General features: G+C 41.7%; 1 protein-coding gene across 1 annotated transcript in view; it reads left to right on the top strand.

Moving 5' to 3' along the window:
* The first annotated feature begins 296 nt into the window (after nucleotides 1–296).
* LOC102802191 (guanine nucleotide-binding protein G(o) subunit alpha-like) overlaps nucleotides 297–12581 on the top strand; it is a 47564-nt gene continuing 35279 nt past the window's right edge. Inside the window, exons 1-2 of the mRNA XM_085502588.1 lie at nucleotides 297–760; nucleotides 1537–1628. Of these exons, the coding sequence (XP_085358714.1) occupies nucleotides 637–760; nucleotides 1537–1628 (216 nt within the window). The 5' untranslated portion in view covers nucleotides 297–636. The remainder of the gene's footprint in view (nucleotides 761–1536; nucleotides 1629–12581) is intronic.

The following is a 12581-nucleotide window of genomic DNA, read 5'->3' on the forward strand; positions in this document are numbered from 1 at the left end:
ACTGCAAATAAATTGCTAGGGGAATAGTGTTTGTCAAAATCTTGTTTGTATTATTCAGAACGTTCTTTACTGAGGAGAAAATAGAGCACATTACAAGGGTGCCTATTGTTCCATTGACACCATCGATGTATGCGGTTTTTATTGATAGCTTTATCTGGTATGTATTCACGTTGATCTTTTGTCGGAAATTTGATTAATGTACGCCCTCAAGCGACGTGGCTACGAAATGAGAAGCGAGTTTCAACAACTATTTACGTGTGTGTCGAAGCATGAAATTAGTACGCTGACTGGCCATTTGAAATTTCATGCAGAACATTTTCACATGTCACCTTTGCAGAATAAGGTCTCCGTACTTTAGCTTTTCTGGGAGTATTTGCAGTTACAGAGGATCCGTGTTATCAACTTTCCGGTACTGATGGGGACGTAATAATATGGGTCAATTGAGTGTGTAACATTTCTGCACTTGTGTCTAACTTCCGTGTTTACATGTGCGCCATGTTGGAATAACAAAAGCCACAGTTTTTGGGAACTGTCGTGACCTTCGTAGCAATGATCACGATTGATTTTCGTCAATTTTGCAAGTTTGTGTCCGCCTGGGATGTATTTGGAGGTGCCCGTACGTCGATTTAATCGGCCATGGGGGCGTGTTTGACTCTGGACGAGGATGAAAAACGGGCTCGCGAACGAAGCGATGAGATTGACCGCGAGCTCATGTTACATGCTAGGGAGGAACAGAACATCATAAAAATTCTGCTTTTAGGTGAGATTAACATTTAAAATGTTCACATTACACATAGTTTGCTAATTTAAAAAAACAAACATTGTACAACGAGTGAGTGTAATCATCCAGGTACCTGTAACCCGGTTTCTGATCGAGATAACCCAGCTGACTGGTCACACATTGTATTCACAACGCCAAAGGGGTGTAAGTCATAAAATCTACAGTTAGTGCAACAGTCTGTGAAATAAAAAGACCATACTTGGTCTAGTATCCCACGCTGTAATTAATCATCCCCTGTACAATATATAGTAATTACATGTAAGTGGTAATTTGGAGTAAACAAAACTGAAGCTAAAATGATTGAAACTGAAAGCACAGCTGTCTCTTACTACCTTTGCTTTCACGTAAATGAGAGAGATTTATCTGCTCTGAAAATAAGTTTTAATGATCCAGTGTGCAATACCATGTCTGCTCAATTTGTGTAGAATTACATAAATTAAACATGTGTTGCTGTAGTCAATGTGAGTCTTATTTTATATTGTCACTGCTAGAAAAGATTGTATGGCGTTCGTGTAGACAAAGTTTTGTAACAGTGACTGAGACTCCATGGTTTAGAACATCAGATAAATTATCACAGCTACACATTTTCGCTATATTCACTGATTGTGAAATTCATGAAAATTTGTCTCTCTACAGTAAGTCACATTGTGCATATTTAAAGTTGTGATTCTAAAAGAAACTACAAAAAACTTATCAAATAATGTAGCATTTACTCTTTACATGCTTTATTCCATTTATATGCGTGCGATATATAGGTGCTGGTGAGAGTGGTAAGAGTACACTGGTTAAACAGATGAAAATTATACACCATGATGGCTTTACTGATGAAGAATTATTGAGCTTCAAGGTAAAGGGGGTAAGGGGGTGGATGTGTCTGAGGGGGGGGGGGTACTGAAGACATGAAATACAGGGGAATGTTCATTACAAGGCAGGGAGTTTATAATCAAGATTGCTGATTAAAATGACTTACTTTGCTAATCTGGTTAATACAAAAAATTTACAAAATCAATTGAGTGTTAGGGCCTCCAGTGTGTTGATTCTGTGATCAATAAATAATCAATGTTTTTTGTAGTAAATAAATCAAATTGTTTGGAACAGTTTTTGTGATGATAAATTACAAGCTACAGCTGTTATCTACATTTCTTATGTTCTGTCACATTGTGCTTGAATTAACTGTATTATGTGCCATGCGATGTAGGATCTTTGTCTGCAAACTTCAACTTACCCAAGACATTGAGTCTTCAATCATTGTTACCTTTAAATTACAGAAACTATAAACCCATAGAAACCTAATAACTGTAGTAGTCATAACTAGAATTGCTAAGTGGTATTCTGCATTATACTTTAAAACTGTTTAACCATTCAGTGTATGCTTTGTTGCTGTCAAGAATCCTAACATTGTATTCATGCTCAAGTTCACTGCATACACAACTCTCATCAGAAGGTATGGTTCAGCTTTCAGCTTAAAACAACATGCCTAATGTCTAAAGTGCACCACAATATAGAGATTGACTTTGAACTTTGATGTAGTAAGTCATTAGATCTGGATGTGTTTTCATTCATAAATGAACAGGCACCAGGAAAGGCAATCTATAATCTATTCATTAAACAAACAATGATTCCTCTGATAATGATTAATTAATATGTCTTCATTCAAGCATGGAATGCAATATGTACTCACTCTAGTTTTGAGTCTAAATAGCCACCCATGTACAACTGTTGACTTTCACTTGTTGTAAACAAGCAGGTGGTGCCCTTGTTTTGACATCCACTTCACATTTTACAAGATGAAATGTCATTTTGATAATGTTGAAATCACTTTAGTTGACCACTTAGTGTCATTCACTCTTTCACTTGTTAAGTTCATGTACATAGCTTTATTCTCTAAATACGCTCACAGGATTTAAATACATGTAATAAATAAAATAAATAAAATAAAAAAAAAACTGATAATGTAAATGCTTGAAATACAATATTTCCCGTAATGCCATAGTTGATTTACAACCTTCCCATAATGCCCTAGAAATGACTGGTATGCTAATATTATTACTTTCAACTACTGCAGTTGCTTTATTAGAAGATCATATAAACACAAACTTGAAAAATTGAAGTATTATAAATTTGTTACTATATAAACATAATATATAATTTGATAGCCATACTGATAGAGCAAATATAGTATATTAATTCTTGGTTTATTTTAGACAAAGCCTACCAGTCTTGATTCGCTTTTTTGAAACAAATATGGAAAAATATGATGATGTTTGTGTGTACCTCATTCAAGGGATTCAGTATACATGTTTTATTTTATCTTTTCTACTTATTAATACAAGAATGAGTGGTACATTTTATGAGTAGTGTTTTTACCTAAGGGCATAATTTGTCTTGCATTACTGTTGACCTTTGACATACAAAGGCAATTTATGTTAAATGACTTTTATAGCAGTACTGGTAATCTTAACAGAAATCATTCACTCATAATTTATAAGTTTCTGATTGAATTTGAAAATTGTTGGATGTATTAAATTATTACAGCTTGGTTTTGGCATATTTTGATTTGTTCGAATAAATTATTATCTGTTGTAGCAAAAGATCAGGAATTGTTTTGTTTTTAAGAATATTACTAGTGCCATGTACTATCACCACCACACACTATCACCCTAGTGCCATGTACTATCACCACCACACACTATCACCCTAGTGCCATGTACTATCACCACCACACACTATCACCCTAGTGCCATGTACTATCACCACCACACACTATCACCTTAGTGCCATGTACTGTCACCACCACACACTATCACCCTAGTGCCTCGTACTGTCACCACCACACACTATCACCTTAGTGCCATGTACTATCACCACCACACACTATCACCCTAGTGCCATGTACTGTCACCACCACACACTATCACCCTAGTGCCATGTACTGTCACCACCACACACTATCACCCTAGTGCCATGTACTGTCACCACCACACACTATCACCCTAGTGCCATGTACTATCACCACCACACACTATCACCCTAGTGCCATGTACTATCACCACCACACACTATCACCCTAGTGCCATGTACTATCACCACCACACACTATCACCCTAGTGCCATGTACTATGACAACCACACACTATCACCCTAGTGCCATGTACTATCACCACCACACACTATCACCCTAGTGCCATGTACTGTCACCACCACACACTATCACCCTAGTGCCATGTACTATCACCACCACACACTATCACCCTAGTGCCATGTACTGTCACCACCACACACTATCACCCTAGTGCCATGTACTATCACCACCACACACTATCACCCTAGTGCCATGTACTGTCACCACCACACACTATCACCCTAGTGCCATGTACTATCACCACCACACACTATCACCCTAGTGCCATGTACTGTCACCACCACACACTATCACCCTAGTGCCATGTACTATCACCACCACACACTATCACCCTAGTGCCATGTACTATCACCACCACACACTATCACCTTAGTGCCATGTACTGTCACCACCACACACTATCACCCTAGTGCCATGTACTATCACCACCACATACTATCACCTTAGTGCCATGTACTATCATCACCACACACTATCACCCTAGTGCCATGTACTATCACCACCACACACTATCACCTTAGTGCCATGTACTATCACCACCACACACTATCACCCTAGTGCCATGTACTATCACCACCACGCACTATCACCTTAGTGCCATGTACTGACACCACCACACACTATCACCCTAGTGCCATGTACTATCACCACCACACACTATCACCCTAGTGCCATGTACTATTACCACCACACACTATCACCCTAGTGCCATGTACTATCACCACCACACACTATCACCCTAGTGCCATGTACTATCACCACCACACACTATCACCCTAGTGCCATGTACTATCACCACCACACACTATCACCCTAGTGCCATGTACTATCACCACCACTTACTATCACCCTAGTGCCATGTACTGTAACCACCACACACTATCACCCTAGTGCCATGTACTATCACCACCACACACTATCACCCTAGTGCCATGTACTATTACCACCACACACTATCACCCTAGTGCCATGTACTATCACCACCACACACTATCACCCTAGTGCCATGTACTATCACCACCACACACTATCACCCTAGTGCCATGTACTATCACCACCACTTACTATCACCCTAGTGCCATGTACTGTAACCACCACACACTATCACCCTAGTGCCATGTACTATCACCACCACACACTATCACCCTAGTGCCATGTACTGTCACCACCACACACTATCACCCTAGTGCCATGTACTATCACCACCACACACTATCACCCTAGTGCCATGTACTATCACCACCACACACTATCACCTTAGTGCCATGTACTGTCACCACCACACACTATCACCCTAGTGCCATGTACTATCACCACCACATACTATCACCTTAGTGCCATGTACTATCATCACCACACACTATCACCCTAGTGCCATGTACTATCACCACCACACACTATCACCTTAGTGCCATGCACTATCACCACCACACACTATCACCCTAGTGCCATGTACTATCACCACCACACACTATCACCCTAGTGCCATGTACTATCACCACCACACACTATCACCCTAGTGCCATGTACTATCACCACCACACACTACATGTATCACATTAGTGCCATGTACTGTCACCACCACACACTATCACCCTAGTGCCATGTACTATCACCACCACATACTATCACCCTAGTGCCATGTACTATCACCACCACACACTATCACCCTAGTGCCATGTACTGTCACCACCACACACTATCACCCTAGTGCCATGTACTATCACCACCACACACTATCACCCTAGTGCCATGTACTATCACCACCACACACTATCACCCTAGTGCCATGTACTATCACCACCACACACTATCACCCTAGTGCCATGTACTATCACCACCACACACTATCACCCTAGTGCCATGTACTATCACCACCACACACTATCACCATAGTGCCATGTACTATCACCACCACACACTATCACCCTAGTGCCATGTACTGTCACCACCACACACTATCACCCTAGTGCCATGTACTGTCACCACCACACACTATCACCCTAGTGCCATGTACTATCACCACCACACACTATCACCCTAGTGCCATGTACTGTCACCACCACACACTATCACCCTAGTGCCATGTACTATCACCACCACACACTATCACCACCACACACTATCACCCTAGTGCCATGTACTATCACCACCACACACTATCACCTTAGTGCCATGTACTGTCACCACCACACACTATCACCCTAGTGCCATGTACTATCACCACCACACACTATCACCCTAGTGCCATGTACTATCACCACCACACACTATCACCCTAGTGCCATGTACTATCACCACCACACACTATCACCCTAGTGCCATGTACTATCACCACCACACACTATCACCCTAGTGCCATGTACTATCACCACCACACACTATCACCCTAGTGCCATGTACTATCACCACCACACACTATCACCCTAGTGCCATGTACTGTCACCACCACACACTATCACCCTAGTGCCATGTACTATCACCACCACACATTATCACCCTAGTGCCATGTACTGTCACCACCACACACTATCACCCTAGTGCCATGTACTATGACAACCACACACTATCACCCTAGTGCCATGTACTATCACCACCACACACTATCACCTTAGTGCCATGTACTGTCACCACCACACACTATCACCCTAGTGCCATGTACTATCACCACCACATACTATCACCTTAGTGCCATGTACTATCATCACCACACACTATCACCCTAGTGCCATGTACTATCACCACCACACACTATCACCTTAGTGCCATGTACTATCACCACCACACACTATCACCCTAGTGCCATGTACTATCACCACCACACACTATCACCCTAGTGCCATGTACTATCACCACCGCACACTATCACCTTAGTGCCATGTACTGTCACCACCGCACACTATCACCTTAGTGCCATGTACTATCACCACCACACACTATCACCCTAGTGCCATGTACTATCACCACCACACACTATCACCCTAGTGCCATGTACTGTCACCACCACACACTATCACCCTAGTGCCATGTACTATCACCACCACACACTATCACCCTAGTGCCATGTACTATCACCACCACACACTATCACCCTAGTGCCATGTACTATCACCACCACACACTATCACCCTAGTGCCATGTACTATCACCACCACACACTATCACCCTAGTGCCATGTACTATCACCACCACACACTATCACCCTAGTGCCATGTACTATCACCACCACCACACACTATCACCCTAGTGCCATGTACTGTCACCACCACACACTATCACCCTAGTGCCATGTACTGTCACCACCACACACTATCACCCTAGTGCCATGTACTGTCACCACCACACACTATCACCCTAGTGCCATGTACTGTCACCACCACACACTATCACCCTAGTGCCATGTACTATCACCACCACACACTATCACCCTAGTGCCATGTACTATCACCACCACACACTATCACCCTAGTGCCATGTACTATCACCACCACACACTATCACCTTAGTGCCATGTACTGTCACCACCACACACTATCACCCTAGTGCCATGTACTATCACCACCACACACTATCACCCTAGTGCCATGTACTATCACCACCACACACTATCACCCTAGTGCCATGTACTATCACCACCACACACTATCACCCTAGTGCCATGTACTATCACCACCACACACTATCACCCTAGTGCCATGTACTATCACCACCACACACTATCACCCTAGTGCCATGTACTATCACCACCACACACTATCACCTTAGTGCCATGTACTGTCACCACCACACACTATCACCCTAGTGCCATGTACTATCACCACCACACACTATCACCCCAGTGCCATGTACTATCACCACCACACACTATCACCCTAGTGCCATGTACTGTCACCACCCCACACTATCACCCTAGTGCCATGTTCTATCACCACCACACACTATCACCCTAGTGCCATGTACTATCACCACCACACACTATCACCCTAGTGCCATGTACTATCACCACCACACACTATCACCCTAGTGCCATGTACTGTCACCACCCCACACTATCACCCTAGTGCCATGTACTGTCACCACCACACACTATCACCCTAGTGCCATGTACTATCACCACCACACACTATCACCCTAGTGCCATGTACTGTCACCACCACACACTATCACCCTAGTGCCATGTACTGTCACCACCACACACTATCACCCTAGTGCCATGTACTGTCACCACCACACACTATCATCCTAGTGCCATGTACTATCACCACCACCACTATCACCCTAATGGATATGTACTGTCACCACCACACACTATCACCCTAGTGCCATGTACTGTCACCACCACACACTATCACCCTAGTGCCATGTACTATCACCACCACACACTATCACCCTAGTGCCATGTACTATCACCACCACACACTATCACCCTAGTGCCATGTACTATCACCACCACCACACACTATCACCTTAGTGCCATGTACTGTCACCACCACACACTATCACCCTAGTGCCATGTACTATCACCACCACACTCACCCTAGTGCCATGTACTATCACCACCACACACTATCACCCTAGTGCCATGTACTATCACCACCACACACTATCACCCTAGTGCCATGTACTATCACCACCACACACTATCACCCTAGTGCCATGTACTATCACCACCACACACTATCACCCTAGTGCCATCTACTATCACCACCACACACTATCGCCCTAGTGCCATGTACTATCACCACCACACACTATCACCCTAGTGTCATCTACTATCACCACCACACACTATCACCCTAGTGCCATGTACTATCACCACCACACACTATCACCCTAGTGCCATGTACTATCACCACCACACACTATCACCTTAGTGCCATGTACTGTCACCACCACACACTATCACCCTAGTGCCATGTACTATCACCACCACACACTATCACCCTAGTGCCATGTACTATCACCACCACACACTATCACCCTAGTGCCATGTACTATCACCACCACACACTATCACCCTAGTGCCATATACTATCACCACCACACACTATCATCCTAGTGCCATGTACTATCACCACCACATACTATCACCTTAGTGCCATGTACTATCATCACCACACACTATCACCCTAGTGCCATGTACTATCACCACCACACACTATCACCTTAGTGCCATGTACTATCATCACCACACACTATCACCCTAGTGCCATGTAGTATCACCACCACACACTATCACCTTAGTGCCATGTACTATCACCACCACACACTATCATCCTAGTGCCATGTACTATCACCACCACACATTATCACCTTAGTGCCATGTACTATCACCACCACACACTATCATCCTAGTGCCATGTGCTATCACCACCACACACTATCACCTTAGTGCCATGTACTATCACCACCACACACTATCATCTTAGTGCCATTTACTATCACCACCACACACTATCACCCTAGTGCCATGTACTATCACCACCACACACTATCACCCTAGTGCCATGTACTATCACCACCACACACTATCACCCTAGTGCCATGTACTATCACCACCACACACTATCACCCTAGTGCCATGTACTATCACCACCACACACTATCACCTTAGTGCCATGTACTATCACCACCACACACTATCACCCTAGTGCCATGTACTATCACCACCACACACTATCACCACCACACACTATCACCTTAGTGCCATGTACTATCACCACCACACACTATCACCTTTGTGCCATGTACTATCACCACCACACACTATCACCTTAGTGCCATGTACTATCACCACCACACTATCACCTTAGTGCCATTTACTATCACCACCACACACTATCACCCTAGTGCCATGTACTATCACCACCACACACTATCACCCTAGTGCCATGTACTATCACCACCACACACTATCACCTTAGTGCCATGTACTATCACCACCACACACTATCACCCTAGTGCCATGTACTATCACCACCACACACTATCACCACCACACACTATCACCTTAGTGCCATGTACTATCACCACCACACACTATCACCTTTGTGCCATGTACTATCACCACCACACACTATCACCTTAGTGCCATGTACTATCACCACCACACACTATCACCCTAGTGCCATGTACTATCACCACCACACACTATCACCCTAGTGCCATGTACTATCACCACCACACACTATCACCCTAGTGCCATGTATTATCACCACCACACACTATCACCTTAGTGCCATGTACTATCACCACCACACACTATCACCTTAGTGCCATGTACTATCACCACCACACACTATCATCCTAGTGCCATGTACTATCATCGCCACCACACACTATCACCCTAGTGCCATGTACTATCACCACCACACACCATACCCTGGATTATCCAACTAGCGAATCAACGAGCACAGTGTGCAATGACATCATTTGAAAAAGCTTCACTGTTACTCCCATTGGCGAAAAATGTTTCATTTTGAATTGTCAAAAATCAGGAGAATGGGTTTGTGGTCATAATAGTATAGTGAGGACTCCTAAGATATGCCTTAATGTTTATAATCTGAAAAATGGCATAGGGTGTCTAGACTGGGATGTTGTCTAATATACCCAGTAAGTTTATGGTACAATCCCGGGGAGTGACGCCTCCCCCTTTAACAACCAAAATGGTCAAATATTGACATCACATCACTTTGTATTCTTGACAGAATGATTTAAAAAAGAATTGCAATACCCACAATAAAATTGTAATTCTCTCATCACTGTGGAGTGTTGTTTCACTTATATGTGATATATTCAGTTTAAATATTAAAAGTTTAATTTTTGTTTTCTGTTAAAATATCATTGATGAATTTTCCCAGGCTGTTGGTAATGAAACCATCATTTGAACTTAAAATTTGTTTGAACATGTTTTGTTCTGATAATGTTAGTAGACTATCATTATACAATGACAAAGTATTAATTAATTGTGTACGACTAGTTATTAACCTTTGGTTCTTACAAACCAATAATGCATGTATTTCATCACCAATAGCCTTGTCTTCACACAAATTACAAATTCTTTCCTCTGAAGGCATGCCTTTGTATCTTAACCTTTCAATTGGCAGTGTATGAGCAGAGATTCTAAATTTGGTTGTACTTGTTTTATGACTAATATTTTTTACAAGTTCTAGATATGGCTCAAATTCATATTTTGATTTAAATGTCTTGTAAATGCGTAATTTATTATTTTCTGTTTTTTGGAGGGCTGGCAACCACTGGTTATTAATATAGGTTTTCTGTAATTTCATTTTTGTTTGTATACTATTGAACTCTGCATTATCATGTACATTTGATATTTCCTGTAATTTGTTCACAAATGCTATCCAGGTGTTGCCATTTAGTTTGCTTTCTGACTTGAATGCACATTGAACCAAAGGGCTGCTTTCTGAATTAAATATTCTTCTTGGTATTTTAGCATTTGTGCACATATATCAGTGATGATTGGGTAGCTTCCAAGCTCTGCTCTAGAAGCAATGTTACTGGACCTTTTATGTACACCGAGTGTTTGCTTGCAAAATTTGATGTGCAGTTGTTCAAATTGTAATTTGTCATTGTATAATTTTTGAATGAATGAATCATTTGCAATAATATTAAATTTTTTTGATTTAAATAATTTTAAGTTATTTAAAGTTAAATATATTTAATATATATTATATTAGTTCGAAAAAAAATAGTTTTTGTTTATTTTTTCATTCCATATATTTGTTAAAATCCTTGTTAATTTGATTAAGCAGTGTTCATGGCATTGAACTCTGTTGACATTTGATTCTATTGGGACACTTATACAAACAATAGCCATGGTATTTGTGACTCAATGAAGTAAACAACTGCTGCCATTGTTAAATTTATTGTGTTGACCTTGGCTGTTCAGCAATAAACCTTGTTTTATTACACTTGGATGTACATTTAGAATAGCTCAATTAAAGTTATATAGCCCTAATAATAGAGAGTTTTATATGACTTCTCACATTGTGTTGTTAATGATCTAATATCAAGTGATGTGATAGATACATTGTAACAATTGATATCTAAGTGTTGGGAAACAGAGTTCTAGATCGCTTTGTAAATATTCTGTATCAGTGGACTAAACCTGTATTCTGTTTGTTTCAATTTAATTTAATACCTCACATTTTCATGCCTTATTCACCCACCATTGGATCATCTGTGGTGTGTGTGTGTGTGGGGGGGGGGGGGGGGTAAAAACAGAACTGTGGGTTGAGGCCAGCTTTTCTGACTCAAAGCTAACTAAAAAACTAGGTTAATTTATTCACACATTTTTCCAACAGTGGGTTAAAATTAACTCTGTGTCAAACCTTGAGTTTCCATTTCCCACCTTCCGTCTCCAACATTTTCTCAGAAATTCTGCAGCAGATATCAGTGAAACTTCGCAGGTTGATGAACAATAATATGTCTACTAAAGACACAAAAATTTTCTCCAGATCTGAAAATCCTAAGTAGGTCTTTTTCACGATTTTCATCAAAAATTACCTCTCCCGGCAACATTGACAGAACCGACTGCGCATACTAAGAATAAATTAATTACTGTAAAATACTTAGTGCCATTTACTATCACCACCATACACTATCACCATAGTGCCATGTACTATCACCACCACA

Source organism: Saccoglossus kowalevskii, chromosome 8 (assembly GCF_978046115.1).
Source record: "Saccoglossus kowalevskii chromosome 8, keSacKowa6.1, whole genome shotgun sequence".
Lineage (NCBI taxonomy): Eukaryota > Metazoa > Hemichordata > Enteropneusta > Harrimaniidae > Saccoglossus > Saccoglossus kowalevskii.